The 27,612-nt window shown below is 34.7% G+C and overlaps 1 protein-coding gene across 4 annotated transcripts in view; it reads right to left on the minus strand.

Moving 5' to 3' along the window:
* The window catches only part of LOC150097930 (required for meiotic nuclear division protein 1 homolog), a 171,847-nt gene that overhangs the window by 19,601 nt on the left and 124,634 nt on the right, over nucleotides 1–27,612 (minus strand). For all 4 annotated transcript variants that reach the window (XM_090406330.1, XM_090406333.1, XM_090406332.1 and 1 more), the window contains one exon: nucleotides 26,140–26,216. In XM_090406330.1, the coding sequence (XP_090262456.1) occupies nucleotides 26,140–26,216 (77 nt within the window). The remainder of the gene's footprint in view (nucleotides 1–26,139; nucleotides 26,217–27,612) is intronic.

Here is a 27,612-nt window from a genome sequence, read left to right on the forward strand (position 1 = left end):
AGAGCTTTTCAAATATGGGTTGGACAACTTATTACCGTTATTACTTAAACTGTGCAATAGAATCTTTAAAGAAGACTTTCCTTAATCAATGGCTGAAATCAGAAATAATTCTTCACAAAAAAAGGTGTAAAATCAGATATAAACAACTACAGGTCTATAAGTTTACTATCACACAACTATAAAATTTTTAAAAGAACAATCCTCAAAAGAATTTGTTACCATCTGGACTCCAAACAACCATATGAACAAGCATGTTTCAGGAAAAAAATTTCTACAATAGACCATCTATACACTGTTAATCAAATATAGAAAAATATTTAGAATAGAATAAACCTTTATATATAGCCTTCACTGACTACAACAAAGCATTTGACTCCATAGAACATTACCCTCTTTTCTGTGCTTTGAAAGATATGGGAATCAAGCAAAAATATATCCCACTACTTCAAACCATTTATGAAAATAGTGAGGCATCTATCAGGTTGGAGGGGAACAGTGACTTCTTTAGGATGGATTGAGAAGCAACAAACAAGGTGACTCCTATTGCTTCCAGACTTTTTACAGCAGCCCTTGAAGCCATTTCCAGGGATCTGGATTGGAATGATTATGGTATAAATATTCAGGGGAAAATATTAAACAATCTACGTTTTACAGATGATGTCGTTCTATTTGCTGAAGATGGCTCTCAAACCTAATCTGATGATCAACGAATTAAGCATAAAAAGCAAAGAAATAAGTCTAACAATAAACTATCATAAAACAAAAATATTGACAAACCATGAACATATTCCCATTGATGTTGAAAATACTATAACAGAATATGTAGAGAACTACAAATACTTAGGACAAATGATCTCAATGTCAAATTGCTTTGACCTTGAAATCCAAAGCAGAATCGACAGTCTTGAAAGAGCTACTGGTAATTAAGCATTGGATGAAATGGAGACCTCTCCATTTGTTTAAAAAGAAAATTATTAGATATGATTATCTTGCCAACTTTAACTTATGGTTTCCAGACTTGGGCACTAACCACTACACAGACAAAAAAGCTCCAAGTCTGCCATCTCCAACTCCTCTCCATTGCCAAGGAGCAATGGAGAGGAGTTTACTTGGAGTATCCAGAGTAGATAGAATAAGGAACAAGGACTTAAGAGACCTAACAAAAATAAAAGACATCATTTGGAGAGCTAGGAAATCAAAATGGAATTGGGCAGGCCACTTGGCAAGATATCAGGATGATAGATGTCAAAGAGAGCAACAGAATGGCTGCTGAGAGAAGGAGTCAGAAAACCTTGAAGACAGAAAAAAAGATGGAGAAATGACATTGAAAAACGGCTTGGTATCTCATGGACAAGAGTGGCCCAGGATAGGAGAGAATGGGAAAGTTTGAGGGAGGCCTTCATCCTGAAGTGGGACATCTAGGCTAACAACAACAATTGTAATACAAAATAAACATTGTTTAATAAATATGAAAAATGTACAAATACAATAATTAACATGAAAAATTAAGAGATATACTTTCTCTCTCACACATTTGATTTCAGGAATAAAAAAAATTCTTTTAACAACAAACAAACAAAAGAAACAAATTCCTTTATGAATCCTCTCTAGCTAAAGCAGTGTTTCCCAATGTGGGGCATATGCCCCACAGGGGGGAGATTTGAATATTTTGGGGGGCAATTAAAAATGATGTTGCAATCGTCACCTCATCACCTATAGTCAAAAAATCATCATTGTCAGTGATAAATTATCGATGTTGCAACCCTGACTTTCTGAGAAAAAAAACTGGCAACACTAGTACAGCAGTCAACATACATACTTGGCAGCATAAGTGTGTTAAGATTAGATCACAGTATCTGTCACTTCTGAAAAGTAAACTGTACCAATTTAATTTTGTGCAGTTTTTGTTGTAGAAACAAAGAGGCAAGTTTGTTTAATTTTTTTTTATGTATTGTTAATGTTTTTTTATGCTAGCAGGCATTTTTTTATGTAACATTTTTACATGTTGGTTTTCTGGTTACCCAAAAGTTGCGCTACTATCAATTTAAATAAAATGAACACTTTGCCACAATTGTATTACATTCGTTTGACAGTTGAAAACATAAACATAATCTCTCATATTTCGTTGTTTCTTTTTCTCTGCTTGGGACAGTAGACTTTTAAAATTTTACTTTTTTATTATTTTAACTTTTTATTTATTATATGTGTTTTTGTAGTAGTATAAATACATGTTATATGCCATTAATTTCCTTGTATAATCCACACATGTATACAGTATACTTATAAATCATTTTTTGCCTTTCAGTTGCTAACTCCACGCATAATATGAGTAGGGCAAGCAAGAAAAAAGTTTGTCAGTATTCAGGTGAGTATTTGAAGTTCGGTTTCATACCTGTGCTCAGGATGAACAGTCACCATTCTGTCTATTGTATGAACACTGTGCTTATGTGAACTATGATTTGAACCAATTTAAGTCTCTTAAGGAGAAGTTTGAGAAAAGATCAACAACAGATTACTTGTTCTCTGTATGAACTGCTACCTAAAATCGTACTCTCAAAGCTATTGGATAAACTAAATTTATTATACTCTTGAAGCTAGTTATGAAATTTCTCTGCTCATAGCTAAATCAGGCAAAAATCATACTATAGGGGAGGATTTAATTAAGTCAGCACTATCAACTTTTCTCAAACAGTTCTGGAGAAAGATGACAAAAATATCAAAGGAATGCCACTGAGCAATAACACTGTTACCAAAGAATAGATGAGATGGCTAAAGATGTGGAAACACAACTTATTGAAAAGTTGAGGTTAAGGAAATTCTCAATACAGATGGATGAATCAACTGTAAGAGACAGTGAGACTGTATGGATAGCCTATGTAAGATATATCGACAATGGTAAATTTACTGAAGAGATGTTGTTCTGTGAAGCATTGAAAACCACCACTACTACCATTGATATATACAGTAAACTAAAATTATTTAGATGAGGCTCAAATATCAATGAAAAATATTACATCTTGTGCTACAGATGGTGATCCTGTTATGATGGACAAGAAATGTGGCTGTTTAAAATTCATGAAGGATGACAATCCTGAAATGTTGTTTGTGCATTGTGTTATTCACAGAGAAAATTTAGTTTCCAAAAAACTTTCACCTGTTCTAAAAGAAATATTGCATTCAGTTATAAAAGTTATCAACACTATCAAAACTATTTCCAAATGTGAGAGTCTCTTCAAACAATTTTGTGAGGATAAAACTGATGACCGTGTAAGACTATTGCTTCACACTGAGGTGAGATGGCTGTCACAGGGAAATTGCATGAGAAGATTCATAGAACTATTTGATATTCTTAGTGAGTTTTTGAATGACCAACCTGAAATGAAACTCATACAAACAGTTGATGGTCAAGCATTTATGAATTATTTTACAGATATCTTTGAAAATCTCAATATGTTAAATAAGCAACTGCTAGGAGCAAATAAGACCCTTGTTGATACAAAGGCTAAGATATTTGACTTCATTGCATTTCTGCAATTATGTCAAAAGAATGTTTCAGCAAAAAAATTTGACCAATTTTATTGGCTAAATAAGTGTGAAGTAACTGATGCTGCTGTACTTGTTATTGCAGATCACCCGAGCAAAATGGCCTGTGATTTAAATGACAGATTTCCTGATTTAAAAGAAATTGATTTTCCATCTTGGATAACTCAGCCAATGCTAGTGGACTTAACTGTTGTGGCCATGCAGTATCAAGAACTCTCAGAAATGCAAAATGATGAGTCTATTAAAAGGAACAGTGGTATGGTTTTGTGATGAGACAGAAATGAAATACCCAAATTCAATTAGTTTTGCAAGAAAATTACTGTTGCCTTTCCTGTCGTCATATTTAGTTGAATGTGGCTTTATTGCTGTAAATGACTTGTTACTGACAAAAAAAGAAATCATCTGGATATCACAAACCATGGAGATTTGAGATTAAAATTGACTAAATTAGTACCTCAAATAAAAACTCTTTGCAGTAGACATCGAGCTCAAGAATCACATTAACTTGGATTTTATTTTCCCGAGTTGAGTTCGATTTATATTTTATAATACACAGTGTAATATAAAATTTATATTCATTGAAGAAAGTCAAATTAAAAACAGTTTTACCTATGTTCCTTTTTTTTTATCTGAAATATTTATTTATATTATATGTTTTTAATTTGGTTTTTTAGAACTTGGTTGACTATTATGCTAGAAGGAACATCAAAATCTTTGAGGTGGGGCATGATCCAAAAAAGGTTGGGAACTAGTAAGCTGAAACTTTTTGATACAATCAGTTCCAATAAGGAATCTTTTCACTCTGGCTTGAAGTTAATGCTCTTTACAAATAAAGAATTTCATCTTATCTCTGTAGGTTTAATATAAGTATTTTTCTGGAAAAATACCCTACTCCAGAAGGTTAAGCATGAAGAGAAGATACTTAGATTAAACTGTTTGCTTACAGTTTTTAGCTCCTTTCTTTGTCCGAGTAATAGTTTACTTCTTGACTTCTTCAGTATACAGTAATGCACACACTATCATGAAAAACATTGTTTAGAAGAAAAGCAGAACTTTCTACTTGAAATAAAATGTTCTGTCTTCAGCTTCATTTGTTGACAGGTACAAAGACAGGTTAAATAAACAAACACCAGATTAAAACTAGTACTGGAATTTGCTCTTTCCTAAACTTGAGCTACTGCATATTCCCTCACAACAAAAACAATATTTGAGGCCTTCTAGATTTTTATCTTCTGGTGGTTATACATTATTTGAAAGAAATAAATACTTTCAGATAAATTTATAGGTCTCCAAATACATTCCCATAACACATTCTTCTTTCAAAATTGACACCCGTAACCACATTACCAAACCTTCTTTCTTCACACTCCAAACTACTCTACTTCTGTGCATGTCAGCTTCAAACTGCCAGTAAATATTTCCAACTCCATGCATTGTCTTCATCACCATTACGAAATGTTGATGAAGTTAGCAGTACTTCACAATATAAACTAAAATTACAAACCATTTTAATACAACAACATTTTGCAAATTATGCATTTAGATTGAGTCTTTTTGTGGAGACAAAGACAAGTGAATTGAATTACAACACCAAATTAAATTACATGACAATATTAAAAAAAACTATTACATTATGGTACATGGATTGAGGGGGAGGGGAAGAAACATGCATTTAATTAACTCAATTTCTTTCTAATTTTTAAAATTTTATTATTATTGTTTTTTTTATAACTGCTTAATGTGTATCAAGCAGTCATAAAATACTTCATCAGATACTCCACAATACTCAACAGGATATTTAGGTCTAAGAACAAGAGAACAATGACTGTGAAATGTTTATACAAACTTACTGGAAAAGTAGCAATATAGACTATTGCTACTCATTTGGAATAGCATATGGAAACAATGAATTTCTGAAGTTTCTGAGGGATAACTATTATAGGTAGTATATGAAGTTTTTGTAAGTATAGAAACAATGCGAGGTTTAGAATGTTAGATTTGGTGACAGCTGCACATGACGCAGTTGCATTTGAGGTATCAACAACATTGCCAGTCACTAGCAAGTATGATCACCATACTAACTTTAAAAGTAGCTTAGCAGGAGACGGTTTTAGTCAAATATGTGGAACTATAGGATTATGGAAAAGCTTTACAGTCAGTTGAAATCTATGCTATGGAAGGATGGGCTGCAAGATAAGAGGTTGAACAAGTATGGGAATTGGCTACATCATATATCTAACACAGGCAATTTGCAACTATTTACAAAGAGTCATTTGAATAAATAAGATGGGAGTGAAATAGATAAAAAGCAAAACTAAGTATGGAAAAGGAGTTATGTAGGATCAACACAACAGAAAGTTATTACCAGTTGCATGAAATGCTAGAAAATTAACAAGTATATTAAGAAAGGAGAAAAAAAAATATTAGAAGAGAAAAGTCAAGCCAAAGGAAATCCAAGAGAATTTCTACTACATAGCAACTAAGAATAACAATAATTACAGGATAGTGACACTGGTGACAAAATGACCTCTGCAGATGATGTGATATCATCATTTCATCATTTAACACACATTGACTGCCAACTACTAGATAACTTGTGGTTCACCATCTATATCAGGAAGCTAACTACGAATTATCTCATAAAGAAGAGGATGTCTCATCAGTGCAGTGTCACGACGGTCTGTTTCTCCCCATCCTCCCATATAGCATCATTTCAACTCATTTGTTAACAATATTTCATGTGAATTGACAGGGGATGACCAGTTGTTTGCTGATGATGCAAATGTCAAGCTCTTCAGAAAGATTTAAACGGACTTAGTTGGATGAATGAATAAGACTGCCATATATGAAGGCAAGGAGTTGCATTTTATCATTTATTAGCTCCTACATTCGTGATTTAACTTGGCCAATCTGGATGATATATCATTTATTGCAATGAACACAAAAATTACACAAATACCAGGGGCTGGAATATGAATTTTTTAGAACATCTATCACACCCACAAATATGGTTATGTGCCAACAATGATGACTTATTCCACGGTGGAGATTGTTAATGATGACGATCTCCACTGTGGGAAGTAGGGCTGCTAATAGATTTTTTTTATAACTTTTAATACCCTATGTTAGGACTTCAGATCACAGTCATACAACTCATGTACATACAACTTATTATTTAATATCTGCATTTTGAATTTCTTTGTCGATATATGCCTGAACTGCCATTTTATCTTTTATACTGAAGATATTCACTGGGTGAAAATTCTGTTATCATTTACCAGGCATCTCCATTGAGTCTCCCCCACCACCACCACCACCATATCTGAATGTGAGATAGTCAATCTCATATGGGAATGGGGATTTTACCTCCTGGTCACAGCCATAGTTGTTTCAGCCATAATTCCAAACACCCCTTCCAACCATATACTGAAATATTTCCCCCAAATTTATTCTATAAAACAGCCTTAGCAACTCAATGTTCCTATAATATCCCCTTCTCTTTTGTTTTTCAATAAATTTTTGTAAAATACAAACCTCCATCCTATATTCATAGAAAGCATTTCACAGATCTCTTGTTCGACCGCCTCTGTATCCTTACTTATCATCAAGAAACCAAGATTAAATCCATATAGTAGTCTAGATGCAGTCCTATCAAACCTTATATAGATGGATAATATCATCCCAATTTGTCACTTTATTTTTCAACCTCCAAACAATCCTTTGGGTTACTTAGCCCCACTTCTTTTTTTTTTTGCAAAATGTTTCCAAACTTAAAACCTTAGCAATCATCACATCCAAATTCCTTGAAATATCAATTGTTTGTACATATACACCCCCATTGATATAATATATATTTTTTCAGCCAAAACTATGTAACTTTATGATTTGTAACATTTAATAGTAATAATAATTAAGATTCAGGAACTCATCGAGGGAGGCCATACTATTTGCATTAGCTGTCATACCTTTTCTTGAATTCATTCATACCACTTCCAATGGCAATCCATTCCAATCATGCACCACTTTATGAGAGAAAAATCTAGTCCTCACCTCCTTGATGGCATTCATTCTCAACTTTCAAGGATGGCCTCACATCCTTTCCCAATCCTCCATAAAATGAAAAATACGATCTACTGAAATCTTGTAAGACCCTTTCAGAAGTTTGTAAATCTCAATCATATCACAGCTCTTCTCATGTTAACTAGGGTGTCTGCAGTCTACAAATTCTCAATGTCTTCACAATCAATATTCCACAATCCTGATATCATTTCACCATGGAATCAGGAGACCAGATCTGTGTGCAAGTTTAAATGAGATCTTATCAAGTCTTGTAAAGATGCAAAATGACTTTTTTTATCTTTACATGTCAAGGTTCATTAATGCAATGCAATTATTCTCTGAGTTGTATTTGCAGTCTTTGTTATATGGCCCTTGAACTTCAACTTTATCTATTAAAATTTCAAGACCTCTAGCCTGATCAGTTTCTTCTAGCATATCCCCACCAATATAATATGACACTGGATATCTAATCACACCAAAGTGCATGACTTTACATTTACTAACATTGAACCGACAGCCATTTTCGACAGCCCACAATTCCAGCCTATTCAAATCATTCTGCAGTTCTGATTACCCCACCTGTCTTTGCATCAACAGCAAATAGCTATATGTCACATGTCATATCCTTCCCAATGTCATTAATGTACAGATTGAATAACAATGGACCAAGGACTGATCCTTGTGCACACCACTGATTACCTTAAATCAGTGCTTCCCAAATTGGGGGCCATAAGTTTTGTTGAGGGGGGGGGGGCATGAAATAATGAAAACAAATTTTGAACAAATAATGAAAAAAAAATGTTTTAAGACTAAGTGGTTCTTTTTTTTTTTTTTTTTTTTTTTTAATCTTAAAAGAAACATATTTAATTTTTATTATTTGTTATTTCATTTTTTTTATTTTTTTAAAATATTTTAATGGAAAAAAAATAAACATTGGTGTTGATCCACAAATTTTGCTTCTTGCGTATTTCGGCGCTTAATGAATATTAGTAAATATATGCTTATTCATATAAGTTTCATTTCAAAGGTATTGATAAGAAGCACAAAAAAAAAGCTTACAAATGCAAAATCTTGAATATAAATTGTATTGAATATAAATACAATAAATATTATAATAATATATGTCTGTATTATGATTTTTTTTTTTTTTGATGGGGGCCGTGAAATATTTTATTTTTCCAAAGGGGACATTTGCATCCATAAGTTTGGGAAGCACTGCCTGAAATCATGCAAACTCGCAAACTCACATCTCCTGTATACCACTTTTTGATAGCTGTCGGTCAGTCATCATCTTATCCATGCCAATATTTTATAATCTAGTCTCCAATTTATGCAACAGTTTTTCATGCTGTATTCTGTCAAAAGCATTAGCAAAATCCAAAAGATGATAGTGTATCCATTTCCCTTGTCTAACTCAGTGGTAACAGTATTATAGAACATGAACAAGTTGCTTAAACATGACCTTCCCTTAGTAAACCATGCTGTTCATTGCAAAGTAGAGATTCTCCATCAACCTATGTGAGTCCTAACAACTTTTCCCAAAATCTTCACTGCCACTCCTGAGATACTGATAAGTCGATAGTTGGATGCCTCAGTCTGCCACTCTTGCCATGGGATTACTATACATTCTTTCTCATAACAGGAAAATCTTTCCTGTTATGAGACTCAAATTATATAGCCTGATCAAAGGAATAGCCACTTCAGCTGAATACTCTTTTAGCATCCGAGTTAATATCCCATCAATCCCTATTGCTGAATTCTTATTCAGTTTGTGCAACAGCTCTAGTACCTACTCACACACCTGAGTTTCTTCATCCAGTGAAGAGGTAGAAGTGTGCTGAATGTTGCATACTCCAGGTTGATTGTTTTTAGCAAAATGGCCACTCATTAATTGAATCATTCAATAGAGTTATTCTTTCATATCCATTCTTCCTTTTACTTTCAGCATAATGATAGAATTTTTTTTCGATTGTCTTTAACTTGCAGAACCAGTTTTTTTTTTTTTTTTTCTACTCACACTTAGTTTTCCGTACAACAGTTGTGACCCTTCTGGCCTGTTGTTTATAATTTTCATAGCTGACATCCTTATGTGCATGATATGCCTTCCACAACATCTTTTTCTTGCACAGCTATTGCTTAATTAGATTACACATACATTGCATTGTTACCCTACTCATTCTTTGAACTCTAGGGACATTTTCTGATATTGCATCATTTAAGTATTTTTTAAACACTTCACATGCACTGTCAATATCCTTCCCATCCAAAAGCTGATGCCATGGTGCTGATGTGGTCATAATTTCCTCCTTTGCAGTTCAACATATAACCCTTTCTGAATGGAACACTCATAAACTTAGCCACTTCTCAAGTGAATACTACATGATAACTGTCATCACTAAACAGAGAGAGAATAATTACATCTTTAACTCAAATTCCCCTCTGACACTACAATCAGATCTGACACTCTTTGACCTGCTTGAGGAAGTTGTCATGCAACAGCTGAATAAATTCACTTTCATTCTTCTCATGAGATTTCGTGGGTAACCAATCCATGTTCAGATAATTAAATTCTCCCATTATGATTACTCATTTCACACCCATCATCTCTATTTGGTAATGCATTTCTTCATCACTAGCAACCGATCTAGTAGGTCTATAACAACACCCCACTATGTATTTGATCTTGTTAGGCTTCACCTCATAACAGATGGCTTCAAACTCACTTTTACATGGAAAACTATTACTGGAATACAGTCATAGCTCTTGCTGTAACTGAATTCAAGTAATCTAATATCATTAGCAGCACACATCCCCCCCCCTCTTCTTCTATTTTCTTCTTATACCATGAAAATACTGTACCCATTACACCAGAAACCAGTTAGTATGCTTCTGATAGCCAGGTCTCAGTAATGCCTACAGTATGAGGTCCCAATGTATTAACCAAGGCAACAAACTCTTCTTTCCATATCTATCCCTTGTTTCTGATACTCCTAATATTTGTATACACACATAATTTACCTGCATGATTTTTTGCATACTTTTGTCTATAGTCTGTGTGACACAGTTCAACAACTTACATATCTGTTTTTATCTAGTCTTCCTTGAGCAGACATCTTTGCACATGCTTGATAGCTTCATACCAGACAAACAAAATTGTTCTCTCCTCATAATCATTTCCATAATAATATTCATTTCCAACATTAACACAGTTACCTAGCAATGTCACTTTTACACACAGATTCTCAACATTCCTCCCATCACAATTCAGTTTCTTTTATTCTCTATGTTAGGTCTTATACCAATTAATAATTTTTCAAGTATCCTGATATTAAGTGCATTCAAGTGTAGGCCATCCCTCTTATGCAAATCCATTCTTCCTGAGAACTCACTTTATACATCCATTCCTTCTACAACAGCCTATGCATTGAATTGTTTGCCATCATAACTCTTCTTCTTAATCCATTTCTATCATATCTAGGTAATTAGCAACCATGATCTTTCATCCAAAATGTCAATCTATTCAAGTCATCCTGCAGGATCTGTACATTATTTCTATTTACTATTACCTTCCATTAACTTCCCCAATATAGCATCATAAACAAACAACTCAACTGGATATTACTCTTCAAATTAAAAATGACACAGCAGTGGAGCAAGTACAGATCTCTTTGGAAATACACTGATCATCTGCCTTCTACTTGATCTGCTCCACTAAATATTTCTCCTTTATATCTGTCTGTCAGGAGACCTATTATCTGTATCAATGCTTTATATCCATCTCAATTTGTTCCAATTTACTGAAGAGATTTCGATCTAGCATCCTGTTGAATGTCTTCTGCAACACTATAAGAATATCAGTGCAGACATTCTCTTTATACCAACTCTCCTGTTACTATAATAAATTATAGAAAGTGAATGAATGAATAAAGCAAAAAATCTCTTTCACAAACTGTGCCTCCTTTCATTGAGTATCATATCCATCATCTACCCATTCCTGAATGTTGGCTTTAACCAACTTTTCCAAAGCCTTAACCATCACTGCTCCTGAGATGTTGACAGGTTGGTCTATAATTTGTGACCTTATCTTGAAATTATGTAATGAAACAATCTTGTTCTCTCCCCTCTTTTCCACTACCAACAGATCTAAACTAGTGATGACACTTAAATAAAGGGGCACTGTCAATTCTCTTGCACTTTTGCATAATACCTGTGTTGATAACCCATATAATTCCATTGCATTCACACTGAAATTTTATACCCTAAGTTTCTCCTATTTATCCCCACCTTTCTTCTCACATCAGTCACTACATTATCTTCACTGGATGACACACTATTACAAAATGAAGAGCTAGTAATTCAGCCAAATATCCAATCAGTCCAATCTCACTTTCCTATAGGGTGACCTGTTTCTATAAACAGGACTGAAGCAACTCTGATAAGTCTTGCTGCCAAAAAAGCATATCTTCTCTAGCTGTGGGAAATGCCAACTAGACATCATTAGGCGTTTTGTTGGGCAGTGAATCAGCCAATGATTTCACTGCTTAGTGAAACACCCACTACTTGGATAACTGCCTGAAGTAGCTGTTGCCATGTTTGATCTCTAGAGCATGGATTTTGCTGTACCATCTTATATGTAGTACAAGTGGCAGTCTGACAAGCATGCCAAACCCAGTGCAGGGATCCTAAACCTTTCCCATTCAACACACCTGATGATAATCCATCAAGAGTTCCTCCTACCATTCAATGATTAATCCAGCTACCACCACTTACTTGGTCAGAACATGTTTGGACAGAGTTTAAGTATAGTAGTATGAAGAGGAAACTGTCAAGGCTATGCATTTGATAGGAGACTAGGTGCTTCCTGTGTGAGAGGCAAGACTACAACAATGAATACCACTATTGTGTATTCATTATTTTTTTTAATGCAAATTCTATTCATCAACACTTACAAACTTAGAGTACTTCAGCATCAGTACTGTGAGTGGACTAAGGGTTAAATAATCCCAAAATCTTGATCTAGAAAATAAATGAATCTTTTCCCAGTGACTTCATGTCTTCAATAAGTAGGGTAGTGGTCTCATGCTAAGCAATAAAATTCATCTACTACCACTCAGCCATATAATTTCCTCCACAATAGTCAACCAAGCAAGTCAAATAATTTATATAACACCATGCTTTTATGCACCTTATCTTATATACTTGAACAAAGTTTAAGTATATAGTGGTATGCAGAGACTGGGTGCTCTCTGTGTGGGAGGCATTACTTCACTTAACTCACATTCACTCTTAACCTAAACTACTCCTACCTCAAATTTTCAAACTACACTCTGCATGATTTTTGCTGTCATCAAGAACAGAACCTGTGCATTATGTCAGATCCCATGTCAGTGAATGCCAAACCATGAATTTCCTCTTTTTGATCTTTTCTGGCTCAAAATTTCTTGGTCTTATTCAGGTGCATTCATGTTAGAATGCACCTGAATAAGACCAAGAAATATTAGAATCATTCTAGATTCTAATACTCTTATCTCTTTAATTACTTGTCTTTCAAGACTGACTTTCTGCTGTGCAAATAACCAAGTGAAGGCTGTTCACAAGGAAGACAATCTCACTTATCTTCCTTGTGGAAATCAATGTTCACAACTCAAATGGCTTTCCTTCTCCAATTCTAAAGATAAGAGAGGCAAAGATGCTGAAGTATTTGCTCCAAGCAGTGATCTTTCCCAAATTATCCATCTTCTCACTAGAATAACAGATAATGTTCTTCACATTCCCAACACTCCTGATCTCACAACTCAAAGATCTGATCTCACATTCCCAACAAACCTTCGAAATACACTATAAGTTACAACTCAAACTGGCTTTCCTTCTCCAATTCCAAAGACTGAATAAGCAGAGATGCTGAAGTACTCTTCTTGGTAATATAGATCATAACCTCAGCCAAACTTTATTTTTTGCAGAACATCCTTCACTGCCACTCTCAGTCTCACACCCTTTGGTATTAAATTGGTGACAAACGAGATGATCTTGGTCATTTCTATGCCTCCTTTCCCTGGCTTAAGTACTGTTTTTGATCTGATACAAACACTTGCTCCAAGAACAGCTTATGTGCATGGTGAACAAAAGTTTTAATCACACTATATTTCTTTCTGACAGGGGTGCTGATGAGAAGCAGCATTAATATATTTATCAGTATGGGTTGGTTTCCTGTATATTGAGAACCGTAGACTGTCATTTGGATGATGCAGAATATGAACATCGTCCGCAGATAGCCTAGTGGCTATGCAACCATATGCCTTGGGAAGGAGTGTCCTAGGTTCAATTCTTGTCGACGATGTGAGGAGCGTAAGGATCTTCCTCAGCCATAACCAAGTTAGCTAGTCTTGGGTATGGACAGCAGGATTTTTTCCCTGCCAGTTTATCTGGGGTTTTTTCATCCTGTAAGCAGGCAAACCGGCCCAATGAACGCACATGGATTACAGTCATAAATACATAGAGCTGACCATCTTATCCTTGTATTTCAATTATGAAATCCAAGCATGCTTGGAAGGTTGTGAGCACTTAAAGGCCTGTTAAAGCCACTGGATAAGATAAGATAAGAATATGAACATCCAGAAAGGGGAGACAACTCTTATCTTCTACTTCCAGTATAAATTTAATTTTCTAAGTTTGCTGAATTAATATTCACAAGAAAGAATTCCATACATCAAAAATATCATCAATCTATCTGTACCAAATAGATGACTTCTGAGAAAAAATATTGTGAATATGTTGTTTAAAACTAATTCATACTGGTAATTATGGGGTGCTTAAGGGTCAAAGCTGTATAACTGAGAGGAGACCTCCATAGCCTTTAAAGGAATGCAGAGAACCGACCAGGGCTTCTGACCTAATTTCCAATCCTCACCTTCTCGTGGTGCATCCTGTTGGGTATCTACCTAGATACTGAACAAACGAGGATGGATGGGTTGGCAATTTGGGATTTAGCCAACCAAATTGTATTCTTATTGGTTAAACCAAAATACAAAATGATGGTACAACATGACAAAATTTCATGCCGGCTGGCACGTCGCCCGGTTAAACAAGGTCCCCATTGTTTTCACCAGGGAACCAGGGCGAACAGCAAAAAGTCAGCTACTGGAACAAATCTGAAAAAATACCCCAACTCAACATCACCAGAGTTAAAGATCGGTACTATCAACATAAGAAGCCTGTATGGCAAAGAAATGGAGCTAGCTGAGGAATTAGATAAGTAACAGATCGACATAATAGGGGTGACTAAAACAAAAAAGACAAAAACTGGTGAGATCTTTCTGAGCAATAAATACAAAATGTTATATTCAAGCAATGACAATCAAGGAAAAGAAGGAGTAGCCATAGTATTCAAAACAAAATACGAGGCTAACCTTCTTGAATGGCAGGCAGTCTCAAGTAGAGTAATGTGGGCAAATATGAGAATGGGGAACTGGACAAAGAGACTTATTTGTGCCTATGATCACACAGAAGATTCTACTAAGGCTGAAGTGGAGGAATTTTTTGAGGCTTTAGAAAAAGCAACTGACAATGAAAAAGGAAAAGTTGGTCCTTGTTGGGGATCTAAATAGCAGAGTAGGAAATGACTGTCAGACATACAAAAATATTTTGGGAAAATTTGGAGAAAAGAGCAAAGCTAATAATAATGGCAAATATCTGTTGGATTTCTGCTCAGGACATGGATTGGTTATTACTAACACCATGTTCCAACATAAAAATGTGCACAAATTCACATGGAGAGAAGAGGCAAGGAATAAGAAAAGTCTCATCGACTATGTTATTGTTGATAGTGATGTTTTCTCCCTGGTGCAGGACACCAGAGTGTACAGAGGATTTGAAATTGGAAGTGATCACTATTTAGTATTGAGCAGGATAAAATTGAATTTCATATTGAAAAGAATAACATGTAAGAAAGTTTTAAAGCGAATAAAAGTTGAGCATCTCTCAGATGGGAACTGTACACTAAAATACACACAATTATTGAAGAAAAAATGAGAGTTTGAGAACAGGAACAAAACCTTGGAGATTCAGTGGCAAGCCTTGAAGAAAACCCTGATTGATTCAGCTAGAGAGGCATGTGGTGAGGTAGTCTGCAAGGATAGAAAAATTAGAACTCCATGGTAGACACAGGAAGTTAAAGAGGCAGTGAAGGAAAAGAAGAAAGCATATCAAAAGTTCCTGGCAAATAAGTCAGCTTGTGCTCTTAGAGAATACAGAGACAAATGTAAGAAAGCTAAACACTGTGTAAAACTAGCTAAACAAAAGTCATGGGAGGACTTTGGCAAGAACATAGAAAATAAATATCAAGAAGGTGGCAAAATATTTTGGAGGTTGTTGAAGAAGCTTAGGAATGGAGGAAGGAGTGCTGTAAAAGGAGTTAGAGATGATAAGGGTGACATGAAAACAGGAGAAAAAGATATCCTTGAAGTATGGAGTAATTACTTTGAAAAACTGCTAAATGAAACAAGCAGTGATGACAGCACAGTGATAAAAAACACTGACAAGGCAAGCAGTCAGGAATACATATCCATACTTGAAATAGAAAAAGCCATCAAAGCCTTGAAATGTGGAAAGGCAGCAGGAGTAGATGATATTCGACCAGAAATGCTGAAGTATGGTGCTATAAAAGTCTTACAGTGGCTGCACTGTACTGCATAGTTCAGAATGCCTGGACAGAGGGACGAATTCCCGATGATTGGAGTAGAGCTCTCATAGTACCCATATGTAAAAAGGGAAATAAAACTGAATGTGAGAATTACAGAGGTATATCCCTACTGAGTTTTCCTGGTAAGATATATGCAAGTATACTTGAGAAACGGTTGAGAAGGATTGTGGAAGAGAAGGTTGGTGAAGAACAAGTTGGATTCAGGCCAAATAGAGGCTGTCAGAATCAGAGATTTTCACTTTACGACAGATAGTTGAAAAATGAAGGGAATATAACAAAGATCTCTCTATTTAAGTTTTGTAGATCTGGAAAAGGCATATGACAAGGTGCCAGAGAGAAGCTGTTCAAAACACTAGAGTTATATGGTGTCAATGGGGCAATTATATCAAGCAATACTTAGTCGTTATTTGAGTTGTAAGTCAGCAATTAGAATTGAAGGAAGTACAGGAAGATTGTTTAATGTTAAATCTGGTGTGAGACAAGGATGTACATTATCCCCTCTGTTATTCATTATCAATATGGATCACATTATGAAGGAAAGTTGTATTAAACATGATATCAGAATTGGAGATGTTAAATGTCAGCTCTTTGCTTTATGCGGACGATGTTATACTTCTAAATAAATCCGCTACAAGTTTGCAAGATTCCCTGACTAAATTGAATAACTGTTGTAATAGATATGGTATGAAGGTCAGCAATAAAAAGACAAAGACAATGAAAATAGGTAGAATTGTTGAAAATGTCAACTGCGTTGTGAACGGAGAACCTGTGGAACAAGTAAAACATTTCAGTACTTAGGCACGATTTTTAGTGAAGATGGTAAATTAAATATGGAAATAGACAACAGAATCAACAAAGCTGGTATGGTAGGCAGTCAATTGAATAAATTCATATGGAATAAGAGAGAAATTAGTTGGAACACTAAATTAGCTGTATACAAGACAGTGTTCAAACCAATTTTAACTTATGGATCTGAGAGCCGGGTCAGAAGTAAAACACTTGACCAAAGACTAGAGACCGCAGATATGAGAGTCCTGAGAAAGATTAGAGGCATGAAAAGATGGCATCAATGGCAATATCATATTAAAAACGAGGATATTAGGAAAGAACTTGACATTGTCAGCATTCAGGAATGCGTTAACAGAGCTAATCTCAGGTGGTATGGTCACTTAAACAGAATGGGCGAGGAAAAATTAGCAAAACAAGTGTTCTCTGCCAGGTTGGCAGGAAAACGACTCAGAGGAAGACCACGATATAGGTGGATTGATACGGTACAAAGTGCTTTAGATGAATCTGATAATGTTGGAGTCTTGAGAAGTAACAGACTGATTTGGAGGAAAATTGTAGTAGATAGGAATTTAGTAATGATGTAAATTTTTCATATAGTACTATCATATCCTGTAAATCCTTTGAGGGTACATGGCAGGAAATTGAGGATGATGATGATGACTGGTAAATATATTAATGCTGCTTCTCATCATTACACTTGTCAGAAATATGGTGTGACTAAAACTTTAGTTCACTTTATACATAGTCTATGTTCCCCTGATTCTCTTTTAAATAAATGAACTGTCATTTATCACAAGTACTTTAATCTCTAATAGTTATAAACAAAAAAATAATTGATAATTATTGCCTTCATCCTAATCCTCCTTGAGAAGAAAGTTCTAGAATTTCAATTCCAAATGTTAAAGGACTATCAGAGAAAATTCAAGGCTATTTCACCAGATCAACCTACCATTTTGTTTCTGTCCAGTCCAAAAACTAAATTCCTTCCTAGCCTCTGAAAGACAAACATCCTCCTGTCTCTTATCCTGGAGTTAACAGGATCCCTTGTTCATGTGGTATTTGTTATTATGGGCAGATGGGTCGTTCAACTCAGATCCATCTAGAAGAACATCAAGAGTATATTTTATTTCAAGTCTGATAAGTCTGGTTTAGCTAGCCACACCTTATCCACTATGCACAGAATTCATTAGAACAAAACTAAACCAGAATTGGGCAACTTTCTTTATACACTTGAAAGATAATATAAAGAAAGTTGTATAGCCCATATTCATAGACCAAACTTCAACAAAAATGACTGCTTTAAGCTTTCTCAATTTTGGGAGGTCATCCTAAGTAACACTTCTCATTCCTGTGTTTTTTAAACTGTAATTATTTTTATTTCTCTGAATTCTAATAGTTATAGATGGAGTTATCTTCCTGCAGCTGATAGCATATATTGTCATGTGCTATTATTGTGTTTATCTCTTTTAAAGTGTATTAACAATAGCTAGGAAATATAGCCAAAAATTCTAAATATTAAATAATTTTTTCCTAACATAAGTGTAATTCCATTTACATTTCAATATTTAATCTATGAGAAAAGAAGAAGTTTATTGACATTTTTATTACAGAGTTGCAGGTTTAGTTGTTTAGGAATAGTTTATGAGATATGCTGTTCTTGAGGAGAGAGAGAGAGAGAGAGAGAGAGAGAGAGAGAGAGAGGGGTAGATGGAATAAAACAGGAAGGGGAGAAGCAGATTTGGTGTGTTTGCAATTGCACTTAAAATTGATGCTGGAGGAATAATGGCTGCCAATATAGTGGAGCAATGATCATGGAAGTACCTGCAGAAAGACGCAACACTGAAACATATGCATATGTCAAATACAGTTGAAGCAAGTCTGTAAGGAGGGACCATCTATGAGCTAAATTGCTCTACTCTGGACACCAATGAGAATTTTTTGGGAGGTTTTAGGTGCAGCAGCACCTGAAACATGTGAGTAGTATCCTAATGATGAACTGATTTGGGATTTGTATGGAGTTAGCAGCTGGGTAGGTAATAATAGCATCTTGAACAGAAGAGAATGCCTAGTTTTTTAGATTCTGAGAAAACAATTGATGCAATGTGTTTATGATGCCAGGAGAGGTTGGAGATAAATGTTAGACAAAGCAGAGAGAAAGAGATATGATCCTGTCTGAGAATTTCAGAAGAATTTTACTGCTAAGCATTTCAGCGAATATACTTGAGAAGAGGGTAAAAAAATGATGGAAGACAAACTTGGGGAAGAACAAGCTGAGTTTAGGCCACAATAGGTACTGCAAAAATGAAAATTTTACTTTAAGAAAAAAAGTAAAAAGTGAAAATATAACAAGGATCTGTATTTAAGTTTTGTAGATCTGAAAAAGACAGAATGATAGAATGCCAAAGAAAAGCTGTCAAAAACTTTATAATTATACAATGTAAATGGGGCATTATACAGAGAAACAGATAGCCTATACTTGAGTTGTAATTCAGCTGTTATTAACTAAAGCATGCATAGGAAGATGGTTTGATGTAAAATTAGGTATGGAACAATGGTACATGCATTTTCCACTGTTATTCTTCATCTATATGGATCATATTATTATTATTACACAGGTATATCCATGGAGTCAGTAGACTCATCATAAGAAATCCATTATTCACATGATACCTATCATACCTCTTCATAAACTCATTCGCTGATGAAGCACTTACGACAACCTCTGGCAATGCATTCCACCCATTCACCACTTTCTAAGTAAAAAATTTGGTCCTAACACCCATGCTGACCAGGCTCTTATATAATTTCCATGGGTGACCCCTGATTTTTTTTCCCTTCCTGGCATGTACTGAAAAATGTCTTCAGTGTCAATCCTATAAATTTCCTTAAACAATTTATATGCTTCTATCATGTCTTATCTCTTTTGCCTATTAGCTAGTTTTTGAAGCCCACAGACCATCAATCTAAATAGGCAACAAACAATCTTTGTCACTTGCCTTTGGAATTCATTCCCATGGAATCCAGGTTCCAGAACTGCACAGAGTAGTCGATGTGGCCTCATTAGAGCATTATAAATTAAAGATACCAAGATATATATTTGGTTTAATATCTTTATCCAAATGTAAGCAAACAAAGTTTGTGCCTGAAATATAATCAGGATTAGGGCAACTGGTATATAGAAGCTAATGACTTCACATCACTTGCCTTAGTATCTCATAATGCAAAGCACATGTCTTTAACGGGTATGTAATAATGCTATGCATTATGGGAAGGGTCACTACTCACACTGGTTTCGACCTTTACTGAAGTCTCATCAGTATATGAAAATAAGACTTCAGCATTACTTTCAACCTTCGCATCGCTTCTGGGTCTGGCTCCCACTGACGAGACGACCTCAATAAAGGTTGAAACTGGTCTGGGTAGAGACCCTTCCCATAATGCATAGCATTATACACACCCATAAGGATATGTGCTTTGCATTATGGGATTTGAGACAAGTGATGTGAAGTCATTAGCTTCTATATACGAGTAGCCCTAGTCCTGATTATATTTCAGGCACAAACTTTGTTTGTTTACACTTGGATAAAGGATTAAACCAAGTATATAATTTCTTGGTATCTTTAATTTATAGTATAACCAAGTGGAAAAACTTCTAACAACTAGAGCATTATATAGGGGAACAATAAATAACTTCTTTATCCCTGCTTTTAGGTATGTTCTTCCAAAAATCACATAATCTGATGTGCTGTTTTTTGCTACTTCGCAATATGCCTTCTAACTCCTTATCCACAATCACTCCAAACTCCTTGCCCTCATCAGTTTCCTGCAGTTCAGTTCCAATCAATATAGTACACAGCTTGTGATCTCTTCTTCCTAAAGCACAGCACCTTACACTTGGCCACATTAAAATGACAGCCATTTACCTTTGCTCATACTGCTGGTCAATTTAAGTTTTTCTACAGGATCTCTGCATCAACTTCATTTATCAACGCTTCCCAGTTCAGCATTATCTACAACAGCTGAATATTTCCCATCATATCACTTCCTATATCATTGATGTACAAATTAAATAACAGAGGATCATGTACTGAGTCCTGTGGTACACCACTGGTCGCATGCCTTTTCATGGACTCAATGCTTCCATAAGCCACTCTTTGATATCTGTCCATCAGCAATCCTGTAACCTAAATCTCCATATTCATATCCACCTCATTTGCTTCAATTTATGCAATAGAGTTCTATATGGAATCCTGTAAATGCCTTTGTAAAGCTCCTTATCCAATTCCATTTGCCACTTTATCATAAAAAATAATCAAATTACTGTAGCAAATTAGAATATCATATTCCTATCCACCCTGTCCTGAATTTTGTCTTTCACCAATTTCTCCAATACTTTAACCACCAGAAGAAGCAGGGAACTATTTTGCCTTCTTTCCACTTCATTGGCACATTATAAAGGAAAGTGGCATTAGACTAAATATCAAAGTAATGTTACCCAACATTACTTTGCAACTGGTAGATGATTTTCATTGCCTGGTTATCACCACCATCCTGCTTATTGAAGGCTTGAAGCAACTTGAAAAGTACCTGTTTTACCTCTAAGACATGGTTTCCAGATTATCTAGCACATATCTCAACTACAATTAGAATCTTTTGTGGAAAGATTCACATTTGAAAATAAAATAATAAAAATAAAACCCTGCTACATTGAATTGATAGCCTCGTGTGCCCACATTGTGGATTCTGATCCTGCTGAAGAGTCATCATTACCATTTATTCCTGATATCTACCTTCAAAGAGTGAACAAGATACCATGGCAGCACTGCACTGATAAGTTTACATTATTACTAGCTTTCATCAACATTTTCTTCCAAATTAATTTATTATTCGCCAGGTCTCCACTATTGTCAGATGTTAAATTTCATCCTTATAAGTATTAATTGCATCAATCTACCTAGATCTTATTCTAATCAATCTACCTAGATTTTTGTCTAACCTTTCTCTCCAGTTCTGTTGAAGTAGTCACACTGTGTTAGATTTGCTCTGCTCATTCTTGAATAATACTAAAAATATCAATTTCAGTATCTTTGGTATTATTATGATTTTGACATTGATGCCATTTCTTCACTATAAATTTTTCTCTGGACTCTATATCTGTAGTCTCTAATGTTCAATCAAATGTTTTATATCTAGCCCAATTCTCCGATCCATAATTTAAAACTGGTTTAAACACAATCATGTATAAATGTTAGTTTAGTGTTTTTGGCAAGTTTTCTCTTGTTCCATCTAAATTTATTCAGCTGAGTGTTGAATATAGTGCCCTCTCAATTATCCAACCTTCAATTAACATTGAATTGAAGGTTGGATAATTGAGGTCAGTGAACTAATGAGGAAATTGATTTCCACTACTCAGATAAATGAAGGCTTACTGTTTCTATTATTTAATCTGCTTTGCATATTCTCTTATCTGTTTCAATTTTTAATTTTAAATCTTCCCTAAAAATTGTGTCTAAATAGATAAAATATTTAGTCGTGTTTCTCTATTCAGAATGCAGCTGCTGTTTTCTATGCTCCTCCCTCTATTCTTAGGTTTTATATTTTTATTACTGATGTTTATATATAGCAGTTATTAATTTATACAGCAATTATTAAATTTATTTAAAGAGTCCTGAAGACTTCTATTGGATTTATTTAGGTGTGTAATATCACTGTAAAGTAAAGAGCAGAGTTGAATATTTGTTGACTAAACTGATGTCAGGCCTTGGATTTTTTGGTAATAACAGAATGAGAAATGCTACCTACAGAACCTAGTGGGAGAGGGATCTGTATATATTAGATCAGCGTTTCTCAACCTTTCTAAGGCCAAGGACCAGTAAAATGCTAAAAACAACAATTCTATGGACCATTAAGTTACAGAGGCACAGCTGGGGGGGAGATCCGTCCCTGGCTGCACTTTTTGGGGTTTAAGAAATCTTGCCTTACTGTCTATAAATCAGCAACTGAATGATGAAATAGACTTCGACAATGTCATCGACGATTTTGCGAGCAGAAAAGCAAGAAAAATAACATTTTAGAATGTTGGAATTAAAGTTGACTTCAAAAATAAACATTGTTTATTTTTGAAGTAAATGTCGTTTTGACTTTTTGTAATTTTTTTAAAAATCTAAGTAGGAATTACCAACATTTCAGAAAAACTGTGCCATTTATAACATAATAAATCTAAAAGCATGTTTTGAATACATACGGAAACATAATTAATTAAACTGGAAGTAAACGATTTAAGTGTATCATCATTGAACAAAGTTTTAATTTTTATTAAACAAAGATACAATGTGATCTAATTATGTTACTACTTACTTTTAATGAGATGTTGAACTTCTCGGTCCTTGCAGAGTTGCTGAATATCTGGCTCAATATTGGTCAAATTCAGTCGAAGATTGGCACACACATGAAAACGATTTCTGTATTTTGTTTTTATTTAAAGGAGCGATGAAAATCCTTTCTTTGTGAGAAAGGATTTTCTCACAAAGAAAATTTGTGAGAATTTTCTTCTACAAGGTTGTAGAGAACTGCATGACGATTTTCAATGCCTGTTCAGATAATTTTGGAAATTCACTTCACACTGAAGGCGAGATCCAAAATCAAGCCAAACCAAGATCACGGAATTGCATTTTAAGTCCACTGTCACTTGAAAGCTCAATTAACTGTTCTTTTTTTGATAACAAAAGGTCGTTCTTGTGACTGCAAGCCTGAAATGGATCACGAAACCATTTCCAGAAACTCAGAATCAACAAAAATATCATTTTCCACTAAAAAGGATTCCAATGTTGGAAAATGTGCAATTGTCTGTCTTTTACATAATTAATCCATAAAACCAGTTTTTTCTCGAATGCTTTATTTTGTCGTAGGCATCAAGAACAGTTAAAGAATTTCCCTGAAGGGAGAGATTTAGTTCATTTAATTTTGAAGAAATGTCTGAAAGATAGGATAGTGTTCATAACTATGCTTTGTCAACAAGGAGTGATGCAAAATCAGAATTACATTCATTTACAAATAATAAAACCGTGCCTTAATTGAAATAACCTTGTTAGTACTTTGCCCATGGAAAGCCAGCAAATTTAAGAATGAAGCAAAAGTTGTATATATTCACTGCCCATTTCATCGCAGAGTACTGAAAATAACCTGTTATTTAATGGTCAAGCTTTAATAAAATTAACTAGCTTTACAGTGTTATATAGCACAGTTTTAAATTCTGGTGGCATTCCTTTGGAGGCTAATGCTTCCCTATGTATGAAACAATGTACCCAATTCATATCCAGAGCTACTTCCTTGACCATAGAAACAACCTCACTATGCCTGCCTATAAGGGCGTGAGCTCCATCCATTTTTCCTACTGGATCCCTTTGTGTATTATGTAATTATTGAGAGTGTGAAATATTTCTTCTCCAGTTATTCGGGATGGCAAAGTTCTACAAAACAGAATATCATCATGAATGTTGTTATCATGCACATATCTTATGTAGCATATTAACTGCGCATCATTTGTAACATCAGTAGTCTATTTGTAATGCATAATAAGGGCTCTTCTTAACTCTTTCGATTAACTGAGATTCTATGTCACCTGCCATATCATTAATTCTGCGACCAATAGTGTCATTTGAAAGAGGAATCAAATCAACATCTTTTAGTAACTTGTTGCCAATCATCGTTTTTACCACATCTTTTATGGCTGGAAGTAGCAAATTTTCTCTGATAGAATGAGGTTTCCCTGTTTCCACTATGCGCAAACATAAGAGATAGGATGCTTCCAGTACCATGCTATTAATGGAACCCATAGTCGAAACTAGATCTTTCCCATGATTTAATGTCCCTAAGCATCACTGAAAAAATTCAATTGGCTTATTTTTCACATCACAATGTTTAGTTTCTAAATGTTGTCGGAGTTTCGTAGAGTTCATGCACTCGTTCGACAACACTCACTTCATAACACAAAACACATTGAGGTTTCTGTTCACTTTCATCTCCACACCAAGTAAACCTGAATTCCAAATATGAAGTGTTATATTTCCTACTGTATTTTTTTCTTTGAACTGTTTGTTTCTTCTTCTTTAATAGTAACAGATTTACTCGCCATTACAACACTTGTATCACAATTAGGGTTAGCATCATCATCTGTTTCATTTGCCCTTCTTTTCAAAGTCATAGTTCTAAGCCACTTTTCCATTATTAAAAAACGTTTCCAAAAAATATATAAATATATAATACTGGGGGTTAATTCAGGACATACTTTGTCCAAGTGATTCTTGGACAAAGTATCACTTAGCACTTCTCAAGATATACTGTGCCTTGGTTGATGGAGGGAAACCTTCAATGATAAAAATCAATTAACAACAAGTCATTGGTTGAAATGTGGATAACATGTTCACTTCAAATCTGATAAAACAGCAAGGGAAGGTGGAAGCAATAAAACTATATTGTTGTTCACTTACCCCTTTTTTATTATTGTCATTCTGCTGCTACAAATTTAGCAGCAGAATGACGAATAATAAAAAGGGTGAAGTAAACAACAATATAGTTTTATTGCTTCTGCCTTTGAACATTCTGAGGATATTTGTTGTTTAAAGTCTCCATTTGATTTCAATAATTTTTATTTACTTATTCAATTTTAATTTGTTTAGATAATTAAAAAATATATATTTATTTAATTTAAGTCTGCCTGTGGACCACCAGTCTCATCATTGCGGACCACGGATCACAGGTTGAGAAAAACCGTACTGGATTAATATAGAAGAATGATTTTTCATTGAGTGAGATAGGCGTAGAATTACTTGAGACAGCAGAGTGAAAGGAAATATTTTAACTTAGAGAATGGAATGAATTGCTTGATAGTGCGGTGAGTGCAGAAGTGGTATATGAATTTAAGGCATGGTTTTTGATGTGCGTTGTGTTTGATAGTGAAGATCTACCATGGTAAGTCTTGAATGCACAGAAGTTGGTGATCGCAGTCATAAATACAATATAATTACTTTATAACAAAAAATTACTCTTACTTCAAAGCAAAGAGTTCACATGTTTTCTTGAAGACTTGTTCTCTTTCTAGTGGTATTTTCTCCATATTCTTCATTTTCTTGAGTGAGTGAGAGAGAGAGACTTAATATGAATATATAACAATTTCATAACATGAAATATTACAAAACATTTATATAATTTTTTTCTTTTAAATCTTCAGTATTTAGGCTAAGGGTGAAAAATAAATAGATAATGAACTAAAACAAAAACAGTTCATTACACACATGCAGAAACTCTGGATAGAGATGTGAATGTCTATATCCACTTGCTCTTGTAAAATATTAAATCTTTACTTAACTTTCTAGGAATCAAACGGTGCAATCATAATCCCCTGAGAAAAATCAAGGGAGTGAACAGATGGTATCAATGGCAGAATCATATTAAAAATGAAGATAGTAGAAAGGAACTTGTTAGCATTCAAAAATGTGTAAGCAGAGATAATCTAAGGTGGTACAGCCACTTGAATAGAATGGATAAGGAAAAGTTAGCAAAACAGGTGTTTGATTACCAAGATGGCAGGATGGAAATCCAGAGAAACACCAGGGTCAAAGTGGATTGATTCAGTCAGAAGCGCCTTAGAAGCACGAAATGTTAGATATGACATTGGAGTGCTGACAAGTAAAAGACTAATTTGGAGGAAAATTGTGGATAGGAGATTAATAATAAGGTACTCTTAATCATGTAGTGCTGTTCATAGTAGCCTGAACATCCCTTAGGAAACTGATGATGATGAGTAAATAGGTTCACTTACATAACAGGCTGACTTACAATAATGGTACTGACAGTCACAGAGTACAATGGAGTAGCACCCAAGTCTACACAGAAGACTGTTTCTTTTATGAAAGATTAATCAAAACAAAGTCTGAAGTTCTTCTGCATATGCCAAAGAGAAATGATGGTTTAAAGACCACCATTATTCCTCTTTTGCTTGCCAAAACTATTATAGCTTAAAAACTATAACAGTTTGGAAAGCAATTCTTACACCTCTAACAATTTTCTTTCTTTCTTTTTTTTTCCACATCTCTCTCTCTCCAGGCCAATGCCAATTCTTACTATAATGGTAGTGAGGGTATTGGATTTGATTCCATCATTAGATGATGTCATTACAAATAATGATTTTTGATTTGTTTTGTCCTATTGCCACAGTCATTAAAGGTATGAGGCCAGTGTATTTTGTCTGATAATGTATGTGTTCTACCTGTTTGCCTATTTTGCAAGATGAAATAATGGACTTTCTGGGAGGGAACATGCCACTTCCATGTGAATTGTGTACAAAGTGTCAAATCTACTTTCAGTCAGTCAATGAAAGTACCTATGAGGTATCTGGATAGGGGTCATCACCAACCATATGAGACTACTATGAGGAAAGGATATATATGCAGAGCTATATTACACAGTAATTGTTCAAATATGAAATAGAATGAAACAGAATACAAAAATAGAATCTCAGGCCA

This window comes from Typopeltis vanoorti, chromosome 16, assembly GCF_054136105.1.
Source record: "Typopeltis vanoorti isolate ZY-2024b chromosome 16, IOZ_Tvanoo_1.0, whole genome shotgun sequence".
Taxonomy (NCBI): domain Eukaryota; kingdom Metazoa; phylum Arthropoda; class Arachnida; order Uropygi; family Thelyphonidae; genus Typopeltis; species Typopeltis vanoorti.